Here is a 27554-nt window from a genome sequence, read left to right on the forward strand (position 1 = left end):
CTGGTAAACCTCTTCTGTACTCTCCCCAAACCAGCCACGTCCTTTCTGTAATGCACTTAATATTCCAACTCAGCCTAATGAAACTCTTCAAGATCGCATTGTAACTTTGATATGCGAGTGTTGGGAATTTTACAGTTAATTTGGGTATGACAAGCCCTCACAATGTGATAATAACTAGTAATGTTAATTCAGGGAAAAATATTAGCCAGGACAGGATGATGAATACCCCATTGCTTCTTTGAAACGTGCCTTAGCATCATCTATGCCGATCTGAGAGAAGACAAATCTTACTTTTGCAGCTTATCCGAAAGGTATAAAAATACAAAAGTCATATCTAATTCATTAATTAAGAAGAACATTTAAAAAAATCTACAGCCTTGATTGACAATATAGGCATGTTGCCTATCTGGCATAATTTCATTATCATCTAAAAAAGAATTAGCAAATGCCCAGGCAAAATTCAGTTGTTATTGTCTATGTTGGGACCAATGGTTTTGCTGAAAGAGTAACAGTTCAGTTCGGTTTAGTTTATTGTCACATGTACCGAGGTCAGTGAAAAGCTTTTGTTGCATGATATCCAGTCAGCAGAAAGACAAGACGATTACAATCAAGCCATTTACAGTGTGTAGATACATGATAAGGGAATACAGTTAAGTGCAAGATAGTAGTTCAGCATTACTCTGTGGTTGTGGTAGGATGATTCTGTTGCCTGATAACAGCTGGGAAGAAACTGTGCATTTTCACACTTTTCCTGATGGGAGAGGGGAGAAAAGGAAGTGGCCAGAGTGCGACTCGTCCATAATTATGCTGCTGGCTTTGCCGAGGCAGCGTGAGGTATAAGTAAAGTCAATAGAAGGGAGGTTAGATTGTGTGATGGACTGGACTGCGTCTACAATTTGCTGCAATTTCTTGAGGCCTTGGATGGAGCTGTTCCCAAACCAAGCTGTGATACATCCTGATAAAATGCTTTCTATGGTGCATCTATATAGGTTGGTGAGAGTTGTAGGGGACATGCTTTCTTGGTCGTTGTTTCAATAGTGGTGGTCTTGGAAAAGTTGTTGGTGATACTGACTCGTAGGAATTTGCCTTTTTCAACCATCTCTACTTCGGCACTGTCAATACAAATTGTGTATGTGTACCGCTTCACTTCCTGAAGTCGATCACCATCTCCTTTGTCTTGCTGACATTGAGAGAAAGGTTGTAGTCTCGACACCAGGACACGAGGTTCTCAATCTCCTTACTGTACTCCGTCTCATCATTATTTGCTATCAGGCCCACAATGGTGATGTCGTCTGCAAATTTGAAAATTGAATTAGATTTTTACATGGCTGCACATTCGTGGGTGTACAAGGAGCAAAGAAGGGGCCTGAAAAATGCATCCTTGCGGAACACCAGCGTTGAGGATTATCATTGAGGATGATTTTTCCCCTATCCTCACTGATTGGGGTCTGTTGATCAGGAAGTCAAAGATCCAGTCGCACAGTGCTGATACCAAGTAGCAATGTTACAAAATTTTGAGGTTTTAAAAATCAAGTCTGCAATTTATCCCATCAGATAAAGCATAAACATAAGTTTAATTTGACACCTAATTCACTTTCATATCTCAAGTATTTAAAAAGTTATGGCCATTTTCATACTGGGAAATGAGCATCTTGTTCCCTATTGATTTTCTATGGACATAACAAAAAAGCTGTGATCGTGAACAGTCAAAAGCCCATAACTTTCTTAAAAATTAAGAGAACTGAATGAAATTTTCAGTTATCATAGATTGAAGCATTCTGAAACAAATATAAAATAATCTTACTTGGATGACCTGAAATTAAGGCATATAATTAGTTAGTTACCTAATTGTAGCTAATTTCAGACTTCAATTACTAGATCTAAACATCTATCCATTTCTTAATAAATGATTAACATTTTTAAATAGCCTAAATGTCCAAATAATATTCACAAATAATTCACAATAAAACATGATTTTTAAATCTCATTTACATTAATTTATAGACCAAATGGAAGGAATTTAGTGTTTAATTGCTGTAAATAAATGCTCATTTAAATCAGCTTTCCAGTGGGTCCCTGTGGAACGCGCTGGTTTAGAACGTTCACATTGCGATAGATTTGTGCCCCAAATGCCCAGAAAAATACTGCGGGATATAATGGGCCCAAAATGAGCTACTCGCAATATTGAACTTTGTATAAAGGGATCTTTAGAAGCCCTTTTTAATGTAAAAATATACAGCCTTCCTTCAGTTGACTGCTTTATGAGACCCTGCGGTTGCTGGCGGTCGCGGGTTTAGAGGTTGATTTTTAAACTACTATAACTATTTTACGAGGCCTTTAAAACTAATAATAGCTTTTGCGACGGGGTCTTCCAGCGATTTTTCGTTAATAATTAACTAGGCTGAACATCCTCGATTTGAACAGCCTAGAGAAAATCGCGTTTTAAACCCGCCCCCCTCTAAACGGCGCCAAAATCGCGCACACAGGCTGGGACAGATATTCAGCGACGCTTCAGGTAGGCTTTGCAACATACCTATACCAAGTCCCACAGGTTTGGTGATGCGCTTGGATGGTATAATGCTATTAAAGGCAGAGCTGTAGTCTATGAATAGGAGTTTGACGTAGGTGTCTCTCTTATCCAGGTGTTCCAGGGGTGAGTGTAGGACTATGGCAATGGCATCGTCCGTGGACCTGTTTGGGCAGTTGGCGAACTGTAGTGGGTCAAGGCCACTGGATAGACTGGATTTAATGTGTTCCATAACAAGACACTCAAAACATTTCATGATGGTGGATGTGAAGGCCACTGGATGGTGGTCGTTTAAGCATGAGGTCTTGCTTTTCTTCGGCACTGGTTGGCTTCATGAAGCAAGTGGGTACCTCAGAACAGAGTAGGGAGAGATTAAAAATGTCCGCTACTAAGGACACGGCCAGGAACTTCATCTGGGCTACCCTCTGCTGCAGTCAACATGGGGAGAGGCACACTTAAGTCTGAATGGCTAGGTGTCATGGCCCTGTTGGCCTTCTGCTCAAAGCAAGCATAGAAAGCATTCAGTTCATTAGGTAGGGTCGCACCATCACCGATGATGTTGCCTGACCTTGCTTTGAAGTCAGTTATCTTATTCAGATCTTGCTACTTTCTCCATGTGTCCGAGTGATTATACTGGGACTCAAAGTTTGTCCCGGTATTGTCTCTTGGCATCCTTGATGGCTTTGCGTATATCATAGTGGGACACGAGCCAAATTAAAAAGCAAAACCTCTAAAATGATCACACTGGTAGTTTGGTGCTAATCTACAGAGCTCTAATTCACTGTAGTACCCTTCATCCTCCAAATCCAAACATTCCCGAGTATGCAGCGGCAGTACTTTCAAAAAATTACTGAAGGGTTCCGTCACAAAATGTATCCTGCCCATTTCCCTCCACAGATACTGCCTAACCCACAGAATTCCTCCAGCATTTATTTTTTGCTCCAGATTCCAGCATCTGCAGTCTCTTGTGGCCATACTTAAAAAAAGATATTCACTTGAAAGTGCAACAGTGTCACAAACGTGGTGCAAATCACCGCTCTCTCTGATGCTACACATTGTTGTGCAGAGACCCAGGTTGTCAGTACTTGGCCTTTACTCCTCCAAGCAATAATTGCCCCCACTGCTCAGATTGGAGAGGCTGCCAGCAACGACTGGCCTGAGTGGTGCAGCTGGTCAGCACTTAAATGTGGGGTTCAAGGGTGCCTCAGGTCAACATGGTGAGTGCAACCCATAGTTGGGAACCGGCAGCACCTGTTCCATGTGTTTTACCTGGATCCTACGCCCGCTCTTCACCTCCATTTGGTTGTCTTGGAAGCTGCGGGCTTATTTTCTTGTTTAAATACACAGTTCTCTTCACTCCAGAAATTTCTAGCACTCGAACTAAACATAAACTTTTATGTTGCATCAAATATAGTTTTGCAACCGTTGTGCTCATGAATTTGATCAGACTGTTGTATCTTGATTTCCAATTAATCCAAACAATTTATTGGTCAAGGCATAGAATACAAGACGAAGAGCAGAAAGGTCATAAAAAAACTTAAATTATGATTAGTGACCACAGCATATCACTCAGAGACTTACAATATAGCATAGGATAGGACTAGAATGGATGTTGTCAAGACTAGAGAAGTGTAGTTATGATGAAAGATCATTTGGACTGGACTGGTCTGTGAAGCAAAGGAGACTGAGAAATTTAACAGAGGTGAATGGAATGTTGAGCGGCCTAGACAGGGTAATTAAAAATAACCCATTTCCTATACCATAGAGGTTACTGGGGAAGATCCGTTAATTGGAAAAATGGGTTAAAGAGCTTTGAAAAAGAATTCACTCAAGGACAAGTGATGGTCTGAAAGGCAGAGGCACTCATCACATTTAAAAAGTATTTAGATGAGTGCTGGAACAACATGATTTTCGCTGCTTTGAACTAAGTAGGAATGTGGCACCAACCCAAGATCCACTTTTGATATTAAGGATATAATTAACTCAATGGTCTCCTCCAGCGATGTAAATTCTATGATTTTATGAAGAATTGTGACAGGAATGCTTTCCTAAAATTCTCAGTCCTGATCTAAATAAGACAAAGCAGCAAAAAAGTAAAACAATTGATAAAGGATTTGGTTTCCCTACATCCAAGAATAGTATATGATGAATACCTTGCCAAGAAATATCAAAACATAATATTATGGCTATTTACCTAGATTTCTCAGTTGCTGAAACAGGTCGCCTTCTGTGTTCTTTCTTATACTCATCTTCAATGTACATTGGTTTTTTCTGATCACGTAGTTCTTTGTATTGCCTGTAGTAAAATTATACAATTTCACATGGATTTCATGAGATGTAATTTTCAGTTCAGGAGAAAAATTCAATGGTCACAAGTGGAGAATTAACAAAGAATCTAAAGAAATGCAACTGAAAATGAGTCGCGATAGCCATCTACTCTTACAATGGTTCAGTCATCTGAATTCATCACAAAATTGACATCAGATTTCCAAGTCATTTCAACTCCAGTACACATTATGTTTCTGGTGTAGTTGTTTTTCACGACAAGTTCTGCCACTATCCAAGTCAAGTAGCTGCTCCTAAATATTTGCTTGCTTCAAATTCCACCATCAACTCCATTTGCCTGAAATATCCTTCTGCCAATTTCCTGTATCTACTGTAACTTACCCACACCATATCTCCTGTAGAACCAATGTTTTTACATCTAACTTCTCAACCCTTTTCAAAATCAAATGTCCAAGTTTTCACCTTTACAGTGATAAGAACTCATTTATGTAGTCATCGTGTTATCTTTGGAATTAATCTGGTAAATCTATTGCATTGGCTTGATATTATTTTTGTAACAAATAGGCGAAAATGGTCAACGGTACTCTGCAGTCTAACCAGTATTCTATTCAAATTTGAAGCAATTTCCTTACTTTTTTTATTCTATGCCACTGGTAAATAGAGCTTGAAAAGCACTATCTAAGATACAAATGCATACAGTGGAATCTAATTGTACGGTACCCGGACGCGGCGCCGACAGACAAGAAACCGAAGCAAAGAAGCCGAAGCCAAAGAACCGAATAGAAACGAGGCCGAATCGCCAATGAACTGAAAGAGTCCAAAGACGAAACGCCTACTAACCGAAAGGATGGGCCGCCTAAATGCAAACTAACCGAAAGGGCGGGACGCCTAAAAGCCAACGAACCGAAAGGCTGCATCGCCTAAAGGCAAACTTACTGAATGGCTGCTCTATACGCCACCTACCCGAAAGGCGGCGGCGCCTACAGGCCAAAGGACCGACTGCCGCTCAACAGAAAAGTCCAATAACGGACTTGACGTTGCCGGGGGGGCGGGACTTGTCAGCGATTGGTCCAGACCCCCGCGTCCATCACACCACTGTGAAGGCATGAACATTGTCCCAAACCTCCGCTCCAGCCGACCCGCAGCCGGTGGCCGTGGGAGAGTGGGGGCTGTCCCGAGGAATGCACACCTTCGGCCATGTTCCCAAATGTAAGAACGATTTGTACATGTAATACATGATATACACCAGTTAATTAACCATGTATAAATGGATATCATGTATTACATGTAATCGTTCTTACATTCGAGAACATGGTTAATTAACTGGTGGCATTATTTCCGTCCTAACGGCCTTTGTTTTAGCCGGTGATTACATCTATTCCATCCCTCCCTCACAAAGATGTGGGATTTCAATTTGAGCGCACTTGTTTGAATAGATGCAAGCGGCATGTCCAGCGTCTCTCCTGAGCGCGCAATACACAAAGCCAATGAAATGACACAACTGTCACACCAAAGATAGACACAAAATGCTGGAGTAACTCAGCTGAAGAGGCAGCATCTCTGGACAGAAGGAATGGGTGGCGTTTCAGGTCGAGACCCTTCAGACGCACTCTGAAGAATGATCTCGGCACAAAACGTCACCCATTCCTTCTCTCCAGAGATGTTGCCTGATTTGTGCGTGGAGCTTGGGTGCGTTCCGCAAACACCGAGACGGTAATAAATAAACCATCTGTCCCCGCGGCCGGGGTGAATCACCCTGGTGTGGGTGTCAAAGACCGGGGTCGGAGGGGGGGGGGGATCACCCTGGTGTGGAGGTTGCGGTCCGATGGCGGTGCATCGCGGTCAGTGACTGTGGGACGCTTTCGCGGGTGGAGACGGAGGAGAGAGAAAAGGAGGAGAGAACGGGAGAGAGAGAAGGGAGAGAGAGCGGGGGGGGGAGAGAGGAGGGAGAGAGAAGGGAGAGAGAGAGAGGGGGAGAGAGGAGGAGAGAGAGAAGGGGGAGAGAGGAGAGAGAAGGGGGAGACAGGAGCGTGGGGTTCATTTTCCCACACAAGCCATAGGTGACTGGGCCGTCTGAACCCAAGCACCAAGTTGAAAGCAGCCGAAGGTGTGCATTCCTCTAACCAGCCCCCACTCTCCCACAGCCACCCTCCGCGGGCTGCGGGTCGGGTGGAGCGGAGGTTTGGGACAATGTTCATGGCTTCACAGTGATGCGGGGGTCTGGACCAATCGCTGACAAGTCCCGCCCCCCGGCAACGTCAAGTCCCTTATTGGACTTTTCTGTTGAGCGGCAGTCGGTCCTTTGGCCTGTAGGCGCCGCCGCCTTTCGGGTAGGTGGCGTTTCGACAGTGCGGCCATTCAGTAAGTTTGCTTTTAGGCGACGCAGCCTTTCGGTTCGTTGGCTTTTAGGTGTCCAGCCCTTTCGGTTAGTTTGCATTTAGGCGTCCCATCCTTTCGGTTAGTAGGAGTTCCGTCTTCGGACTCATTCGGTTCATTGGCCTTTTTGGCCTCGTTGCTTTTCGGTTCTTTGGCTTCGGCTTCTTGTCTATCGGCGCCGCGTCCGCACACGAATTGTACAATGGAAATGAAATAGAGTTCAAAAGGACAGATTTATATAAAGCCATGTACCGTAAAAATCCCACAGATTAGCTAAAGGATAAAAAGTGTTGCAGGTGACAATGAAGAAATGGAAGAAAAATGAGCGTGCAGAGAAATTGATCAAATTAAGTGGGAGGCAGAACAAGAGCAAGGATTATGCAACATGTAAGGGGTATATGAATATCAAAGTGCGAACATTGGCATTGAAGTATTATTCACCTGTACTCATTTTTCAACCTTTCGAAGTAGTTGCTTGAATCTGAAAAATTATTTTCATAATCCCATGATCTATCTGTCTGCGTCTGTACATTTCTGGAAAGGAATAATCTATAGTTCAAATAATTTAAAATGTTGTTTAATTGCAAAGACCATTGGCATATTAAACTATTAAGAGAGATGATACACAGGGCTTAGAAATGTAAAATCGTAGGGCTATCCATCCAAGTGCAAAATATGTTTTTTGGCATGATAACTCAAAATACTAAACAAACTTTAAAATTAAACTTAAAAATGCTTTTAAGTGTGAGATCTCTTCACTCGGACATTAAATGTCAGAAATATTTTTAAGCTTTTAATCTGAGCTTTCTTTTCCACTAAAAAACACAACTTGCTGAAGTAACTCAGCAGGTCTGGGAGCATCTTTGGAGATAGGTGATATTTTGGCTGGCGGGGGGTGGGGGAAGAAAGCTGGATGAGAGGAGGGACAAGACAAAGCCTGCAGGTAATGTGGATCCATATAAGGGGGATTTTAATAGGCAGATGACTGGACAAAGGTTAGAGATGAAAAGACATAAGGTGTGAATCAAAATGATTGAAGAGTTGCAAATAGTGAAACTAACGGAAGGAATGTAGGTGGAAGTGGAGGGAGGAATAGTTGCGAGTCTAGGTGGGGCATAAGGCAAGCGGGGGGGGGGGAGATAGAAAGGGAGTAGGGTAAGAAGGGGTAGGGGGTGGTCCGTTGGGTTGGAAGCTATATGAGGTACTGTTCCTCCAGTTTGTGTATAGCCTCTTTCTAGCAATGAAGGCCCAAGTCCGAAAGGTCAGTATAGGAATAAGAGGGGTTAAAATGGTCTCGACGGCGGTGGGGCCTCCGAGGCAACAGAAGCCTCGGCGTGGGGTCGGGGGGGGGGGGGGGGGGGGAGAGCACTCTAGTTTGGAATCCTCTGGGGATAAGTCTGCATTCGCTTGTTTGTTTGTTCATTCATTCATTCTGATGAAGGCGCAGAGCACACGACAGCCAGACAACAGTCACTTGTCTTTTTCTTTTTGTTTTCGCTTTCAATTTCAAGTTTTCATGTACCTTATGGGTTGTGACTGTTGGCAGATCAACTTCCCTCCAGGGAAGTTTTATCATATCGTATCATATCGTATATCACTAAGTTCCACTGTTGCTTCCTTTGTTCCCTTGGGTTACAACCACTCTTAATAGATAAAATACAGTAGGTGCAGGAGTAGGCCATTCGGCCCTTCGAGCCAGCAGCGCCATTCAATGTGATCATGGCTGATCATCCACAATCAGTACCCCGTTCCTGCCTTCTCCCCATATCCCCTGACTCCGCTATCTTTAAGAGCCCTATCTAGCTCTCTCTTGAAAGTATACAGAGAACTGGCCTCCAACACCCTCTGAGGCAGAGAATTCTACAGACTCACAACTCTCAAATGTGAAAAGGTTTCCTCATCTCCGTTCTAAATGGCTTATTCTTAAACTGTGGTCCCTAGTTCTGGGCTCCCCCAACATCGGGAACATGTTTCCTGTCTCTAGCTTGTCCAAACCCTTGATAATCTTATATGTTTCAATAAGATATCCTCTCATCCTTCTAAACTCCAGAGTATACAAGTCCAGCAGCTTCATTCTCTCAGCATATGACAGTCCCGCCATCCTGGGAATTAACCTATGCTGCACTGCCTCAATAGCAAGAATGTCCTTCGTCAAATTTGGAGACCAAAACTGCGCACAATACTCCAGGTGTGGTCTCACTAGGGCCCTGTACAACTGCAGAAGGACCTCTTTGCTCCTATACTCATTAACCTTATTTCAATCTCATAACTACAAAACCTACAAATGGTGAAGGCAAATTAATTGTAAATAATTTATATTCAATCTTTCATCAGAGAGAAACAATGTGGAGAACTAAGGAACAGGTAAAATGACAGGGCATGAGGGGGAGTATAAGAAGAGGTTACTTAAAGTTTGAGAATTCAATGTTCCAACCACTGGGTTGTAAGCTACCCAAGCGAAATATTTGGTGCTGTTCCACCAATTTGCGTGTGGCCTCACTCTGGCAATGGAAGAAGCCCCCCCCCCCCCCTCCCTCTTTAATCATTCCACTCTTCCTCTTCAGAAACTAAGTTTCAGTACACTTCTCCCAACATCGTTCTAACGCACAACACAATTTCCATAATAGCCACAAAGCGTTGGAATAAAAAAGCGGGTCAGCCACCATGGAGAAAAAGGATGGGTGATGTTTTGGGTCAGCAGCAGGGGTCGAAAGCAGGGCCTCAATCTGGAAAGTCACCTTTTTTCTCCAGAAATGCTACCTGATCCGTTGAGTTACTCCAGCATTTTCTGGCTATCTTTGGTATAAACCGGCAACTGCAGTTCTTTATTGCTACCTGACCATTAATTCCATTAGCTACAGGTGATTAAATGAACAGCATTTACAGATTGGTTAAGTATAACAATTCGAAGATAATATTTTGAATCAAACAATGATAGTGATATTGTCAAATAGAAGAATTGGGTTGAAACCACAAGAATGACCCATGGTATAAAAAGCTTAAATAGTCTAGAGCATGGGGACTAGGTAAAATAAATTCATATTGTTGCAATTGCCTGAGAATTTCATTAACCTTTCCTCAATGGTCAGCAATTGCACATTTTTAAGTCAATAAAATTTACACTCTACATTTTGTTTGAATTCAATTTCTCTGGGGGGATCTGATTATGACTTCATTTGGTTCAACACAAAATTGGCATCTTCACTAAACTGGGATTCTTTAACATTGAAGATGAATTAAGGTAAATCAGAGGTAAATCAGAGGTAAATATTAAGGTTCCACATGCCCAAGATGTGATGACCTTTGCTTGGCCCTAAAAGTCCAGGATCAAGATGGAGACTCCTTGCAAGAATCCTCATGGAAATAAATTGTTTTTTTAAGTAACAAATCTATGATTATAACGAAACTAAGATTAATTATTTAAAATGATAAAATACTATTGGAAACCTTTTGAAAGATATTTTTAAAAAGCATTTTCAACCAACACCGATGAAAACAACAAAATTATGAAAACTTGTTTAGCTATCAAAGCTATCAATACATGTTGACTTAGCCCATAACAATAGTTTATCAAATATTATTACCTTCTATGACCAACGTCAGGATCATCAGACCTGCGATATCTATGTTCTTCCTGACGCTTTTTATTCAACAACTCCTCATAGGCCTGCATTGATGTATATGCATCATTGCTATAAGAAACCGGTTCATGTTGGGGTTGACCAGATCTAATATGAGGTGCAGCCTGAAATCTGGATTCATCCGAAGGATCAATATTCTCCTTATAATATTAGTTAAAAATGTTAAAATAAATGAATTAGTGCCCAAATAAATATCACACGTAAAAACATATTGCAAACATTTCTGACATATTACAATTAAAACTATTTTCCTACAGTAGGATATGCATAATGACAACAAATAGATAATGTCTTCTCAAATGTTGATTTTAAAGAATAGACAATATTAGTGAGAGAAAATGCCAGATAGCACAGAAATTTTTTTGGGTGGCGCCACTGGCAGTAACTGCCTCACCAACAGTCCATCTGTCTGTCCTTTTTTCTTTTTGTTATTTTTAGTATGTGTTAAAAGTATGTTTTGGTGTTCCTTGGTTTGTTTATGTGGGAGGTTGGGGGGGGGGGGGGGGGGGGGGGGGGGGGGAATCTTTTTTTCAATCTCTTAGTCCCACGGGAGTCGCGGAGCTTGCGATCCCTATGCCGGGGATCGCAATTCCAACCACGGGGCCTATGGACTTTAACATCGTGAAGCTCACGGCTCTGGTAACAAGAGGCAGACTCGGGTTCTCCAGAGTTTTAACCGCCCCGACGCGGGAGTTTCGATCACCTCGACGGGGGCTTCGATCGTCAGCTGTGGGGGCTTTGATCTCCCCGACTGCGGATAGTTTGTCTGCCCCGACCACGGGAGGACAAGAGGAAGAAGATTGAACTTTATTGTCTTCCATCACAGTGATGAATGTGGAATCCACTGTGATGGATGTTTATGCTAACTTTTATGTGGTTGTGTGTGTCTTGTTACTTTTCACTTAGTATGACTGTTTGGTAACTCAATCTTCACTGGACCTAAATTGTACATGTGACCCTTGAAACCTTGAAATGAAAAAGATTAAGTGATCTGGCAAGTAGTAAGTAGTAAGATAGAAGCATTAAGTAGTATTTGAACAGTAATGCTGACATTTTGGGCAGAATAACACTTCCAACAAAGAAACATACCATAATACCATTAAAGGTTCTATGCCTAAAATAACAAATAGTACTGTATCTTCAATTTGTAGAATTAAGTGAGATATTATCATAGTGACCTCAGGTGGAATTGCTACTCCTTTTGAATTACAAAGCAGCTAGACTTGATATATCAAATATAATTTGAAAGTTTACATTTAACACAGGTTAGTAGTTTAACAGTGAGAAGAACAGCAACAAACATCAAGAGGACATAAACATAATGGTGAATTAGGCAGATAAAACTTAATCGTGGAAATATTGAAGAGATGCAGTTTGAAGGATAAAATGAGAAGCAGCAAATCAAAGAGTATAAATTTAAAGGGTGTAGTAGAGACTGGGGAGTTTACAAGTACAAATCTTTGAATTCAGAGATATCTTCAATTCAGGTAAATAATTTGAGAAGAAGAATGTCAAATTCTTAGAACGAACACAGCAGAAATTTACTACAACAGCATCAGAAACAGGGAACTGAGTTTTATGTATATATGATTAGAAATGCTGAAATTGTATTCTTTGAAACAAAGTGTTATGGGGAGATGAGATAGAAACATTATGATTTTTGCAGTTTGGGATAAATTACGTAGGGAAAAAATTTATCCATTGACAGTTTCCAGGGGACACCCACTTACAGTGAATGCAATGACTTGCTATGATTTGGCATCCAATACCTGAAAGAGCTGCAAGCAAATTTGATTGTAAACTTCACAAAGAGAATTTGCATTCGGAGAGGAGGGCAATGAGATTTAACTGGATCATTCTTTTAAAAGAACTAACCTCGGGGTAAGAACAGAACGTGCTGCAAGATTTTTTTAAATGTTATTTTGCTATGTCACCATGAACTATATTTTTTATTTGAAATTTACGTTACATCCTTAAGCATTGTTTTCAATTCCAGAAAGAAAGTCACCTTTGGAATCCATCTGCCGTCTCTTCTGATTTGTTCATTTTTGTCTTGCGCTCTTAATAATTGATTGTATTCCTGGTTTCTTTCTATTCTCAATCTGTCCTGAAATTAACAACAAACTGCATATTACTGCATCAGATAAATGAATGACAAACAATATAATTCAAGACACTGCAGATCCAGAATCAGCATCACCCAGTCACAGGTGAGTTGGAGAAGTACAGAATCAGCTCATTTTAATATAATTAAAGAAATAACATTGTAAGAGCCTTTGTATGTTTCCATTTAAAATATGTTCCGTTTTAAACCCCTGGAAAAACAAATTGGGTTTAGAATGAGACAACGGCAATGTTGCCTAGGTATTGGTGTGCTAATGAAATCAGTTCAATGAATTATAGATTTTTTTCCAATGGAAATATAACTTTTTCCATTTGAGGTGATGAAATGAAACTAAGTAATTTCTGCTTGATTGAGTTGATCATTTTGACTAAAATAACAACTGAAAGAACAAATATTGATATAAACTTTAAAAAAAAATAGAATAGAATGCTATTTATTGTCATTCAAACCTGGGTTTGAACGAAATTCCATTTCTACAGTTTTTTAAATTACAAACACAATCCAAGACCTACACTTAACATAGTTTAGATAATCATCCATCACAGTGAGTCTCCAACATCTCCTCACTGTGATGGAAGGCAAAGTCTTTATCTCTTCCCTTTGTTCCTTCTACCGCGGTTCAGCAGTCCAACTGCAGTGTCGAGGCGAACTGGGGCTCCGATGTTAAAGCCCCCGGCGGGCGATGGTAAGTCCTGAGGTCGTTAAAGCCACGCCGGGCGATGTTAGGCCCCGGCTCCATGTCCTTAAACCCGCGATTCTAGCGGGAGAAGTTGCCGTTGCGGAGCTCGGAAAAGCGGTCTCCCACCAGGGACCTGCGAGCTCCCGATGTTCCCGTCCACCGGGTCTGCGGCCGGTGCCTCCGAACTCCAAAAGTTGGGTCGCAGCCGCGCGCCACCATAGCTCTTCCCGCTCCGAAGTTGGCCAGCTCCGCGATGTCAGTTCCGCAGGCTCTGCAACTGGAGCCCTCAGGTTAGTCCCGGCCAGAGGTCGCCGCCGGCTCCACGATGTTAGGCCCAACGACATCCGAGACCCGACACGGAATAGTCGGGTCCCCGCACAGGGAAGAGATTAACGGTTTCCCCCACAGTCCCCCCCACCACCCCCCACATATACACAGCTAAAAAAAAATAATAAAAACTGACTCAAAGACATACATTTAACAAGACTAAAAATAAAAAAAGACAGACGACTGTAGTCGAGCCGCTGCCGTTAGGCGCCGCCACTCTAGAGGCTATTTGAATGTATATCAAATAGCTATTTCACTGTCATGACTCAGAATTATGGGGAAAAATGCAGTTTCCATCTGCATGCATCCTCTCAAGCTGTAAACCCAGAAATGCTTATTTTCCGATTAACTATTAAGAATCTCACCACCTTCCCCTTACGTCCCCTTACTATGTTATGAACAAAATCATACAAGGTAAAATCGTTCCAGATAAGTGGTTGAAGGATAGAGAAACTATTGGATTTAGTAAAATATCTTGGTAATGTTCTTAACAAACAATGTTTGCACTAGAGAGTAAATAATCACTTTGTACTTTCCTACACAATACTTAATAATGGTCTAAATTTCCAATTCATCAATATGAAATTCCCAAGAGAACTAAACTATGGTCAGATAAACTTTGCAACCCCTTAACTCAAAGATGTCCATCATTATGTATCAATTATATAATTAAAAGAGAATACAACACACAAACAAGTAATCCTGAACAACATTAATTTTGCATTTCTGCTAATATTTTAGTCAGTTGTGACATAACTTGGGCAAATGTCCTGCACCCATGATTAATTTTGATGTCATCAATTTGCCCTGGCCCCAGAGACACCTCTATACGATGTGATATTTATGATTGCAACAAAACAAAATCTCAATAAGAGTTGTTGACACAAGTAATTAGTTGAAATTTGTAACTGACTATCATGTAATAACTTGGTCAAACTAATGCAAGTCTGAAGCATACATGGGGTTTGTGACAAAATGGGAGGCGAACATATGAGATGCTCACTGTAGAGTGCTCATAATGTCAGGCCATACAGCAGTGAGATAAGCAAAAATATACAATATATTAAAGGAAAACAAAGTTTAACAGCCTCCCTGTGTCACATAGGAAGTATATAGGAGGTATAAATTCAAGAACATGAGAAATCAAAGGACAATTAAAATGTATTTCCTTCCCCCTTTTAAAACAGTTGCAATGTTTAGAAATATCATACTCCTTAAATTAAGGAGATACCAAACAGATATTATATTAAGAAAACCTAGTAATGGCCTGCTTTCTTTATCATCTTTATTTTTGCATATCTTTCATTGATTTGCTCTATATCTCCCTACATCGTCTATATCTTGTGTTTCCCTTTCCCCTGACTCTCAGTCTGGAGACAGGTCTCGACACAAAATGTTACCTGTTCCTTTTCTCCAGAGATGCTGTCTGACCCACTGAGTTACTCCAGCCTTTTGTGTCTATCTTCGGTTTAAACCAGCGTCTGTTCCTTCCAACACTTACGTTCAGTCTGCCTTGGCCTACACGATCTCCCGTTTGCCAAACATTTTAACTCCTCTTCCCATACGCATGCTGACCTTTCTGCAGGGCTCGAAATTAGCGGTTGCCCGGTTGCCAATGGCAACCCAGTCCCACCGGGCAACCTAAAAGCCATGCCATTTTGCCCGGCTTGGCAAGCACCCGGGAGACCTATCGTTTAATTCTGAGCGGGCCCCCTCTCTATCTTTCTCTCTCTCTCTCTCTCTGTCACTCTCCGTATCTCGGGTCTCCGCCCGCTCCTCGTCCGCCGGCACGGCCGGCCACCTTACACATGCGCCCAACCACGGCCAGCACCAAAGATCCTATAGCCAAAGATCTTAGAGCAGAGCAAGATGGGTTACTCTCACGCAAACGGAAGTTAGTGGCGGCGCCTAACGGCAGCGGCTCGACTACAGTCGTCTGTCTATTTTTATTTTTGTCTTGTTAAATGTATGTCTTGAGTTAGTTTTTATTATTTTGTTTAGCTGTGTATATGTGGGGGGTGGTGGGGGGGCTGTGGGGGAAACCGATTTAAATCTCTTCCCTGTGCGGGGACCCGACCGTTCCGTCGGGTCTCGGATTTCGTTGGGCCTAACATCGTGGAGCCGGCGGCGACCTCCGGCCGGGACTAACCTGAGGGCTCCAGTTGCAGAGCCTGCGGAACTGACATCGCGGAGCTGGCCAACTTCGGAGCGGGAAGAGCTGTGGTGGCGCGCGGCTGCGACCCGACTTTTGGAGTTCGGAGGCACCGGCCGCAGACCCGGTGGACGGGAACATCGGGAGCTCGCAGGTCCCTGGTGGGAGACCGCTTTTCCGAGCTCCGCAACGGCGACTTCTCCCGCTGGAATCGCGGGTTTAAGGACATGGAGCTGGGGCCTAACATCGCCCGGCGTGGCTTAAACGGCCTCAGGACTTACCATCGCCCGCCGGGGGCTTTAACATCAGAGTCCCAGTTCGCCTCGACACTGCAGTTGGACTGCTGGACCACGGGAGAAGGAACAAAGGGAAGAGATAAAGACTTTGCCTTCCATCACAGTGAGGAGATGTTGGAGACTCACTGTGATGGATATTTATGTAAACTGTGTTAAGTGTGGGTCTTGGATTGTGTTGTAATGTAAAAAACTGTAGATATTATATTTCGTTCAAACCTAGGTTTGAATGACAATAAATTGCATTCTATTCTATTCTATTCTATTCTATTCTATTCTAGTACACTCATGGGAAGATTCATGGGTGATTATAGGACCCATTTTAGCAACCAGCCTCCGCCATCTTGTTCCGCCATCTTGCTTCCTGGCCAAAGATCGGATCTTTGTTTCAGCAGCGGGGAGAGAGAGTGTGGGGCCCGGGGCAGCGGGGAGAGGGAGTGTGGGGCCCGGGGCAGCGGGGAGAGGGAGTGTGGGGCCTGGGGCAGCGGGGAGAGGGAGTGTGGGGCCCGGGGCAGCGGGGAGAGGGAGTGTGCGGCCTGGGGAGAGGGAGTGTGGGGCCTGGGGCAGCGGGGAGAGGGAGTGTGGGGCCCGGGGCAGCGGGGAGAGGGAGTGTGGGGCCCGGGGCAGCGGGGAGAGGGAGTGTGCGGTCCGGGGAGATGGAGTGTGGGGCCCGGGGCAGCGGGAGAGGGAGTGAGCTGCCCGGGGAGAGGGGGTGCGCGGATCGGGGCAGCGGGGAGAGGAAGTGTGCGGCCCGGGGAGAGGGAGTGTGGGGCAGCGGGAGAGGAAGTGTGCGGCCCGGGGAGAGGGAGTGAGCGGCCTGGGGAGAGGGGGTGCGCGGCCCAGGGCAGCGGGGAGAGGGGCATAGGAGGGGGGGAGACATTGTAGTGTGGGGGCAGGCGAGGGAGTGCCGGGGGGGAGGGAGAGTTGAGGGGTGGGATAAGGCCTAGTGTGTATGAAGTTGCGGGGAGGTTTACAATGTTTCTTATTTAATGTCCCTTGTCTAGTCTGAAATAAAGTTCATCATTGGATCAGGAGAAATATAATTGTGTGTGTTATATGTTATCACATTCATGTATGTGTGTTTATAAACATTTTATTCTTTAACAAGAATTAACAGAATTATGAACTAACAGAATTATGAATCTAACCCTATATCACGCACAAAAACTTCCCCCGCAATGTCAATTACCCTGCGAGTCGGGTCAGGTAGGCTCCGGTTACTAAAATGGGCAGGGGAAAATGCCCAGGATCCCCTCCATAGCGTACTACACGTCAGCCCATTGTATTTCGCAGGAGTGGCCTATCTTGCTCTGCTCTAAGATCTTTGCTATAGCGAGGATCTTTGGCCAGCACATCATCAGCCATGGTTGTGCGCATGTACCGCCCTGCACATGCGCACTGCCATTGCAACTGGTCGGCGTCGGCCACTTTCTCCCTCCCTTTGCATGGTGGGAGATCTGGCTGCCATTGCTGTCCACTCGCCGCGACCACTGAAAACCAACGCAGAATCACTCGCTGGAGCTGGAGTAACTCCCTGGAGTAACTCTTGCTTCTTGGTTTCCTGGTCCTCCAAAAATATTCGAAATGGAATTTAAACAGAATTTAAACACCACCACCAAACTCTGAAAAATAACAGCCTATTGCATTATATCTGTTTATTTATTGTGTATATATATATGGTCTATGGTCTATAGACAAAGTGAACTTTTATCTCCTGTTCTGTATTATGTTTACATATTCTGTTGTGCTGCAGCAAGCAAGAATTTCATTGTCCTATCTGGGACACATGACAATAAAACTCTCTTGACTCTTGACTTGGACTTGAACAAAAAAGGATTCTTGGGGGAAAAAAGAGCTACCTTAAATTTAATTGTTTCTGGTTGGGTACCTATAGTAGGGTGAAGACTTTTCCATGCTTTAATTGTGCGGCAGAACTCCATGGAGCAGCCAGCATCTCTGGATAGAAGAAATTGGGTGACGTTTCGGGTAGGTCTAAGACCCTTCTTTAGATTTCCTCTGGTTTTAGTGTTTTAGTTTAATTTAAACATACAGCGTGGAAACAGGCCCTTCAGCCCACCGAGTCCACGCCGACCACCGATCACCTGTACACTAGTTCTATCCCACACATTAGCGACGTAAGTCAAGAGTCAAGAGTGTTTTATTCTCTCATGTCCCAAGGAAATCCTTACTTGCAGCAGCACAACAGAATATGTAAACACTAGACCAAGTGTGGTTGTGGGGGGGGGGGGGGGAGGCGGCATGCAGCGTCACACACACTAACTATCCCCCCCCCACCGCACACACGCTAATTACCCCCCTTGATATTATATGAATATTATTAATTTGCTCCTTTTACCCCATAAAAACCCTATCTACTAACGCATAGCCCCCAACTTGCAGTCACATCTAGAGAGGCGGGGGGGGGTAGAGAGTGAGGGCAGAGAGAGAAGGGGCAGAGACAGAGAGAGAGGCAGAGACAGAGAGAGGGGCAAGAGAGAGAGGGGGTGGAAGGGAGGAGAAGAGTGTGGGTGAGTGAGGGGCGAAAGGTGGGGGAGGAGGGGAGAGAGAGAGGGGAGGGGAGGAGAGAGGGGAGGGGAGGAGAGCGGGGGGAGAGAGAGGGGGAGAGAGAGGGAGAGAGAGAGGGGGGGAGAGAGGGGGGGAGAGGGGGGGAGAGAGAGAGAGATAGAGAGAGAGAGAGTGGGGGAGAGAGAGGGGGGGAGAGAGGGAGAGAGAGAGAGAGGGGGGGAGAGAGAGGGGGGGGAGAGGTGGGGAGAGAGAGATGGGGAGAGAGAGAGAGTGCCTTTTTACTTCAACACAAACCCCCCAAACAACCATTTGCAGGCAGTGCCTTTTTACTTCAAACCAACCATATTTTCATTTTCAAACCACATTAAGGGCACTCACAGTTTAGTAGACATGTGTTCAATGTTATTCAGAGCTCAGAGAGACGTGACCTACATCTTGCAGAGACTGATTGAGGCACACCACTTCCTGGTTTTATAGTCCCTTCCCCCTCCCTCCAGCAGGGGCAGCAGAGAGAATGGTGCATTTTTTTTAAACATTAATATCTCTCTGATTTTTCATCGATGGGAAAAATCCTCTGATCCAGGAAGGCAGATGTGGGCTCTGAGCAAGGTGGCCAAAAATGACGGCCGTAGGTGGCGGCGTTCTCTCGGAAATCGCAGCACAGTGGGCCAAAAGCGGTCAAGATCAGACTTTTAGTAATATAGAAGATAGATAGTACTCTGTAAACAATGTTATAAACAAGAAAACAAAAGTGTATATTTATATATGAATATATAAATATACACACACAATTTCCCTCCTGGGATTAATAAAGTTCTATCGTATAGTATCGTGTGTGTAGGAAAGAACTGCAGATGCTGGTTTAAACTGAAGATAGACACAAAAAGCTGGAGTAACTCAACAGATCAGACAGAATCTCTGGACAAAAGGAAAATATTACGTTTTGGGTTGGGTCTGAAAAAGGTTCCTGCACACCTTTAGAGGGGTGGGAGATTGCAACCTTCACGTGCAATCAACCCGGCGTGCACAATCAAGTAAGATCAAATAGACAAGTTGTCCCACAACTTTAGGCTGTGCACGCCATACGCAAGAAGAGGAAGACACCTTTGGAATGTGGAAGGAAACAAGAGCACCCGGAGAAAACCTATGCAATCAAAGGGAAAAGGAGCAAACTCCATACAGACAGCACCCATATTCAGGATCAATTCCAGGTCACTGGCAATTTTAGGCAGCAACTTTATGGCCAATGTACTGTCCCTTAATCTTGAACTGAATTAAAACATACAGTAGCTGTAAAGGGGGACATCGCATCACTTAGAGATTTAAGACTGAAACTGGATAGTTTCTTTTTTTTTAGTAACCAAAGTTATCAACGTATAATTGGAAAATAAAATATAGTGGCACAGCTGGTGGACTTGCTGCCTCATACGCCAGGGATCTGTGTTCGATCCTGTCCTCCGGCACTGTCTGGGTTGAATTTGCACATTCTCCCTGCAAGCATGTAGGTTTCCTCCCACATCCCAAAGACGCATTGGCTTTGTAGGTTAACTTGTCTCTGTAAAATTGCCCCTAACGTGTAGGGAGTGGGTGAGGAAAATGGGATAACAGAACTTGTGTGAATGGGGAGACAAAAATGCTGGAGAAACTCAGCGGGTGGGGCAGCATCTATGGAGCGAAGGAAATAGGCGACGTTTTGGGTCGAGACCTTTCTTCAAACTGATGTGAGGGTGCAGGGGGTGGGAAGAAGAAAGGAAGAGGCGGAGAGTGGGCTGAGGGAGAGCTGGGAAGCGGAGGAGAAAGCAGGGACTACCTGAAATAATAAGTTGAATTGAAGATAATAGAGAATTTTATGATAGAACTGAACTGAACTGAACTTTATCGAGCACTTTAAAAACAACCACTGTTGCAACAAAGTGCTGTACATGACTAATCATAAACATAAAACAAAACAATAAAAACATTAAAAGACAGTAAAAACAATAAAAAAACAATAATAGAAACACTAAAACAAGAGCAAAGTCTCATGCAGGGGCGAAAGCCAAGGAATAGAAAAGGGTTTTAAGACTAGTTTTGAAAATGGACAGTGAAGGGGCCTGTCTAATGTGCAAAGGTAGAGTGTTCCATAATGTCGGAGCAGCAACAGAGAAGGCTCTATCCCCTCTGAGCTTCCGCTTAGACCTCGATACCTCCAGGAGCAGCTGATCAGCTGACCTGAGGCACCGAGCAGGAGCGTAGGGATGAAGCAGCTCAGAGAGGTAAGGTGGGGCGAGACCATTTAAAGATTTAAAAACAAATAAAAGAATCTTAAAATGAACTCTAAAGTACACAGGCAGCCAGTGGAGGGAGGCCAGAATAGGCATTATGTGCTCCCTCTTACGTGTTCCAGTTAAAAGGCGAGCAGCAGCATTCTGAACCAACTGGAGACGTGCAAGGGAAGATTGGCTAACTCCAAAATAAAGTGCGTTACAGTAATCCAGCCGAGACGTAATGAAGGCATTGATTATTGTTTCAAAATGCTGTCGTTCAGAACATGATGCAATATATCTACACTATGCTAACATCCGTTTTTCTGCATAACTTTACATTATAAATTTAGATCCATCCATCCATCTATATCTTCTATCTATCTATATTTAAAACTCTGGGTGTGTCTGGCTGTGTGGCTGTGTGTGTTTCTGACTTGGGGCTGCCAGCCTTTGATTCGTTGCTACGCCAATGTGAGACCCAGAAACGCCGAGTTTTTTTTCCATTTCAGTAGAGAATTCACTTTTCATTCCAAGTATCCACTCCTCATTAAATTTCGTCGTGTTTATGTACACTTTTTTAAATAAAATCCTTCTCCCCCCCCCCCCCCCCCTCACTCATTTTGTCGCCTCCTGCTGGCCAGTGACCATAACGGCTGCTGGCGCCCGCATCTCGCATCAAAAGACGCCATTTAAAAACAGCCGCACTGCTGATTCCTGAGCCGCTTGAGTTGGAGGACCACGTCTCCCGTGGGGGCTACGGGTAGGGAACGGCTGCGTTGGGGAAGCAGACCCAACGGGTCTGCACTTGGTCTAGTCCATCACTAAAACTCTGATCTTGTTATTTTCCGGTTTGGCGGTCTTTCTATTTGCGCAAAAACAGTTCGCGATAGCGCTGAGATTTTTCACCAGTTCATTCACCGTTCCCCTGTGCTGCGATTGCACCAAGTTTCGTTCCGATCGGTTGAATGTTGTAAAAGTTAGCGAGGTTTAATGCGCAGATCAATCTCTTCTCCTGCCAGTCGGCGCCGCGTGGATTAGTCTCTACCCATCACTCCCCGGGACGGTCCGCCACTTCCTGCCCCATTTTGTCTTTACTGGAGTGAGGGTGGCCGGCGGAGGTTTCCAACCGGACTTTCGGAGGGACCGGAAGCAGCCCACCCCAGCCCGGAAGCAGCCCAGCCCTAAGCAGCCCAGCCCAGCCGTAAGCAGCAGCCCCGCCCAAAGCAGCAGTCCAGCCATAAGCAGCAGCCCAATGTTGGAGACCCAGCCCAGCTCAGCGTGGGAGACCCAGCCTAGCCTGGAGTCGGAGATGTCGCCGATGTCGCCAAACGGAAAGCGGGACTCTGATCTCGGCGGAGAACGACCAGCGACTGCTGTGAGTCCCCATCACACCGCCAATTCAAGCCATTACCCCTCTGGTCCCCCTCGTTGACTCCTCCCCCCCCCTCCCCCGTGATGCCCCCCTCTCCCCCTTGGCTCTTCCCCCATCCTTTCTCCGAGCTCCCTCCCCCCTCCCCCACAATCCCCCCTCCCCCCCACCCCCTCCGCCCCCACCTCCCCGTACACACACACCCATCCTCCCCCCCGGGACGCACCCCATTTCCCCCTCCCCCCTCACACATGAAGAGGAGGGGCTAAGGAGTGGAATATTGCATTGGGGGAATGGGTTGCGTTGGGGGAACGGGCGAGTGGTGGAATATTGCGTAGAGGAATGGGTTGTGTTGGGGGACCAGGCCTCCCTTGTGACTGGGACCCAACGGGTCCCACTTAGTCTAGTACATAACTAAAACTCTGATCTTGTTATCTTCCGGTTTGCACAATTTTAATATTTGCGCAAAAACGGTTCGCGATAGTGCTACAATTTTTTTGTCAGCTCACTCACTGTTCTCCTGTGCTGCGAGTGCACCAAGTTTCGTTCCGATAGGTAGCATAATGTAAAATTTAGCGAGGTTTACAAATCGTAAAAACCGCGCGTGCGCAGATCAATCTCCTCTCCTGCCAGTCAGCGCGCGCGGATTGGTCTCCTCTCCTGTCACTCCTCGGGATGGTCCGCCCCTTACTACACCATCGCGTCTTTACTGGAGCTGAGGGAGGCCGCCGGAGGTCTCCAACCGGACACAATTTTCGGAAGGACCAGAAGTGTCCCGAAGCAGCCCGACCCTACCCGACCCAGAGTGGGAGATGTCTCCAAACGGAAAGCGGGGAGTCTGATCCCGGTGGAGGTGAGCGTCAAGCGCCCGCTGTGAGTCCCAAACGCACCGCCACTGCAATGACCCGCAGCTCTAGCCCCTTCCCATCTGGTCCCTCTCCTTGGCTCTGGTCCCCCTCGCTGGCTCCTACCCCCCTCCCCGTGATACACCCTTCTCCCCCATGGCTCTTCCCCCGTCTTTACTCCAACCTCTCCCCCACCCCTACCCCCGCCCACACAACCCCCCCGCCCACACAAACCCCACCGCGCACACACACCCCAGCTCTCCCCCCCCAAACCCCACCCCCCCCACACCCCCCCCACCCCCAACCCCCCAACCCACCCCCCCCCCCCACCACCCCCCCCCCCACCCACCACCCTACCTCTCCCCCCCCCCCCCCCATCCCGCCACACAACCCCCTCCCCCAACAACCCCCCCCGCCCACATATCCTCCCCCACAACACCCTCTGCCCACACCGCCCCTACCCGCGCAACTCCCCCCGCCCCTCCCCACCCACAACCCCCCCCCCACCCCCACATCCTCCCACACCCCACCTGCCCACCTCCCCTCCCACCCCACATCCCCCTTGCCACACACCCCCCTGCCCACCCACTCCCCCCACCCCCCGCCCACACACACACACCCTCCTCTCCTCCCACCTCACACCCCCCCTGCCACACACCCTCCTTCCCTCCCACTTCCCCTCCCACACATGAAGAGGAGGGGGAGGGTGTGCTGGGGGATGAGGGGAAATGAGCTGCGCCTGTGCAGTTAGGGGCTATGGGTGAGTGGTGGAATATTGCATTGGGGAATGGGTTGCATTGGGGGACCAGACCTCCCGTGAGACTGGGACCCAACGGGTCCCACTTAGTCTAGTGTTAAATAGATTTTCATTGTATCTATTTAGTTACTAAATTTAAAAATAACTTTAGAGCATGGTACTAACTTGCTCTATAAACTTACCTTTGCCGATTTTCTGTCAGAGATGGGAAGTGAAAGGCTCTCGACTGTTGGCTGCAACTCCCTTTGAATCCTAGCATTTTTCTGGAACAGCAATAGCCTAGAATCAACTTTAAAAATAAAATTATCTTCTTTGATTACCCTTTTCAGCGAATGATTCTTTTTTTTGGGAAGCCTACAGATCATCAGGTAATTTTAATGCACTGGATATTAACACCATACCAAACCAAAAAAAGTTTCAAATAGATAGCATCATTATCTATAGTATTATTTTTTACTTATTCTTCCTCATTACTTGTTTTGTCCTTTGCATTTTGCTCCAACCTGTTAACTGTGCCAGTCCTTCCTTCAACCTATGACTCCTTTCTTTCTTCAGTTATGTCTATGTTTCCCTGTCATATCTCACAGTACTTACTAACAAATACAAGTTACATCCCAGGGCGTTGAAGTACCCATGTCCCTAGTATTAAAAACAAAACAAAAGCAAAACATCAAGAGAACAATGTCCAATATAAGTGAACAGCATATCAATCTCATCCAGTAATGTCTCACTTTTGTGCAGTGGTGGCACAGCACAGAGTGTTGCCGCCTCACTATTTGATCCTGACTTAGGGTACTGTATGAATGGAGTTTGTGCATTCTGCCATTAACAATATGGATTCCCCCCCCCCCCCCCCCTCCTCTTCTTTAAGAATATCTTATCTGTCTGTCAGCAGCTCGGTAGTGTAAAGATGACGGTTGATCTTATTCTGGAAAGAAATGAAGGATAAAATAAAAAATAAGAATCCCTACACTTAAAACCCAGTACTTGCTGAAAGAATGTGCATGCAGATAGAATAGGATATAAGAAACTTAGCTGCAAATTTCTTCTTCCTTCCCCACACTCAAGTTAATTAGATGTTATCACCTGCTATCTAGTTTCAAAAGTGGGCAAGAGAAATATAAAATTGTCCAAACTGCCCATAGCTTTAAACAAAAAGGCAGTAATTATGCTTTCAGAATATACAGCAAGGAAAAATGATTCTGTTACACAATGGCACTGGCACAATACTTAAGGGCCTGTCCCACGAGCATGCGACTCCATGCGGCAAGCGCGACCTAAAGGGCCGATCCCACTAGCATGCGCCTGCATGCGGGAAGCGCGACCAAACCAGAAGCGGGGGCCGTGCGGAGGTCGAGTGAGTGGCATGAAGTTCGAGCGAAGTCCGCGGGAAGTTCGCGCGTGAAGTACGGCGTCGAGGCGGCTGCGGGCCGGCAGGCCGTTGCCGCGCAGAATTTTTGAACATGGTCAGTTTTTTGGAGCCCCGCGCGATGTCGGGACCAGCTCCGCACAACTCCATACGGCCCCGCGAGGCCGTACGGCTCAAGCGACCACGTTAGGTCGCGCTTGCCGCATGCAGGAGCATGCTGGTGGGACCGGCCCTTTAGGGCGCGCTTGCCGCATGGACTCGCATGCTCGTGGGACAGGCCCTTTAATTGCAGTACTCTACCTCAGCCATGTAGCGTCTGTAGTCTTGCCGAAGTTCCTCCTTCAATTTCTGTTTCTTTTGATCATATTCTAATCCAAGTTGCAGGCTTACCCCATAGTTTTCATCTAAAAATTTATTTTTTAAAACATACAATTTAGTTTTGGTTTTCACTACAGGTACAAATTAACCTACCTACCATATGGATTTTAAATTAACTGTTTTTGAATGTTTTCAACTTTGTCCACGTGGATGGCGGGTGTTTTAATAGTATGTGTTAAATGTATGTTTTTAGTGTTCTTGAGCTTGTTTTATATTTAGTGGGAGAGGGTTGGGGAAACTTTTTCTAATCACTTACCTCGACGGAGATGCGACTGGCAGTTAACAGGTTGGAGATGCGGCCTAACATTGAGGAGTTGGCGGCCTTTGCTGGAGACCAACTTCCGGAGCTCTACCACGGGCGCCTGTGGACTTTAACATCGTGGAGCCCGCGATCCCTTTGCCAGGGATCGACCTCTGGGCTCCAACCGTGGGTGCTTGCGGACTTAACATCGTGATCTCTGGTCAGAGACCGACATCAGGAACACCAAGCTGCAGGAGTTTCGACCGCCCCGACGCGGGAGCTTCAACCGCCGGCTGTGGGAGTTTTGATCGCCCCGACAGATGGTTCGACCGCCCCGACCGCGGGAGAATAATGAGGAAAAAGATTGGACTTTGTCCTTCCATCACAGTGAGGAATGCGGGGAATCCGCTGTGGTGGATGTTTATGTTAACATTTATGTAGTTGTGTGTCTTGTTGCTTTTTTTTTCCCGTATGGCTGTATGGTAATTTGCATATCACTGTACCTTAATTGGTACATGTGACAATAAAAGACCTTTAAAACTTTTGACTTGAGAAATTGAACTAAAATAAATGAATATAAACAAGTTTAAAAAAAGAGAAAATGAATGTAAAATACACAAATGGTGAAGAAAAAATATCAACTGAAGATACTTTGTAAAATCAGTGACATAAAATTAGTAGAATTGCTATTCAAATGTGAAGTTAAGCCAAACAATGTTAGTGTTGAAAATTAATACAATGGTATATAATTATTCACTTGATTTTTTCCACAGAGGCATAACATGAACAATTGACCCACTTTTCTATTTGCTATCTGTTGGATGCTTTCAACGTACCTTTAGATCTATCCGTTTGTAGATTGTCTTTCATAGGTTGCATGGTTGGGTGGTTATTTGCATTGGTAGATGAGTGAGCTGCTTGATTAGTCTTACCAAATGGGTTTGAAGACTTTGTCTGGGAGGGGAATGGGGGGAGATGAAGTTATAATTAGAAGTATCTCAAACTGCTTATATCAAAAATGCGTCGCAATCACAAAAATGAATACAATCTACATACAGCATGCATAATTAGTAATGCTTAGCCCTAAAATAGCCTCCCAGTATAATACAGAGAACTGAACCATCCCCCTATAACTTATTTCAATTAATGCTGCCTGCTTGTCCCTCTCACTCCTACTTCTTTGTAAAACTTTCCTTTCCAAGCCATAAGGTTCAAGCCTGGGCGATAAACTCACTAATCTATCCTCAATCAGCCAAGTTCAGAAGCTCTAATTGACTTTGCTATTCAGCAGCATTTAAACATTCTAGTCTTCATTGTATATGAAGTTTCTTTAAAAATCCCTTCAGAATTTGATGCATTTATGTGTGTGAAACAAAACAAGGATTTCTACTTTAGAAAATTACATTTAGATTTAGAT

At 44.9% G+C, this 27554-nt stretch overlaps 1 protein-coding gene across 1 annotated transcript in view; it reads right to left on the reverse strand.

Moving 5' to 3' along the window:
• The window catches only part of cspp1 (centrosome and spindle pole associated protein 1), a 109429-nt gene that overhangs the window by 68802 nt on the left and 13073 nt on the right, over positions 1 to 27554 (reverse strand). The window contains exons 3-9 of the mRNA XM_033019366.1: positions 26974 to 27091; positions 25819 to 25922; positions 24332 to 24412; positions 12839 to 12937; positions 10774 to 10970; positions 7631 to 7723; positions 4722 to 4823 (exon numbers count right to left, since the gene is read on the reverse strand). Coding sequence (XP_032875257.1) covers positions 4722 to 4823; positions 7631 to 7723; positions 10774 to 10970; positions 12839 to 12937; positions 24332 to 24412; positions 25819 to 25922; positions 26974 to 27091 — 794 coding nt within the window. The remainder of the gene's footprint in view (positions 1 to 4721; positions 4824 to 7630; positions 7724 to 10773; positions 10971 to 12838; positions 12938 to 24331; positions 24413 to 25818; positions 25923 to 26973; positions 27092 to 27554) is intronic.

The sequence above is a fragment of the Amblyraja radiata genome, chromosome 4 (assembly GCF_010909765.2).
Source record: "Amblyraja radiata isolate CabotCenter1 chromosome 4, sAmbRad1.1.pri, whole genome shotgun sequence".
NCBI lineage: Eukaryota > Metazoa > Chordata > Chondrichthyes > Rajiformes > Rajidae > Amblyraja > Amblyraja radiata.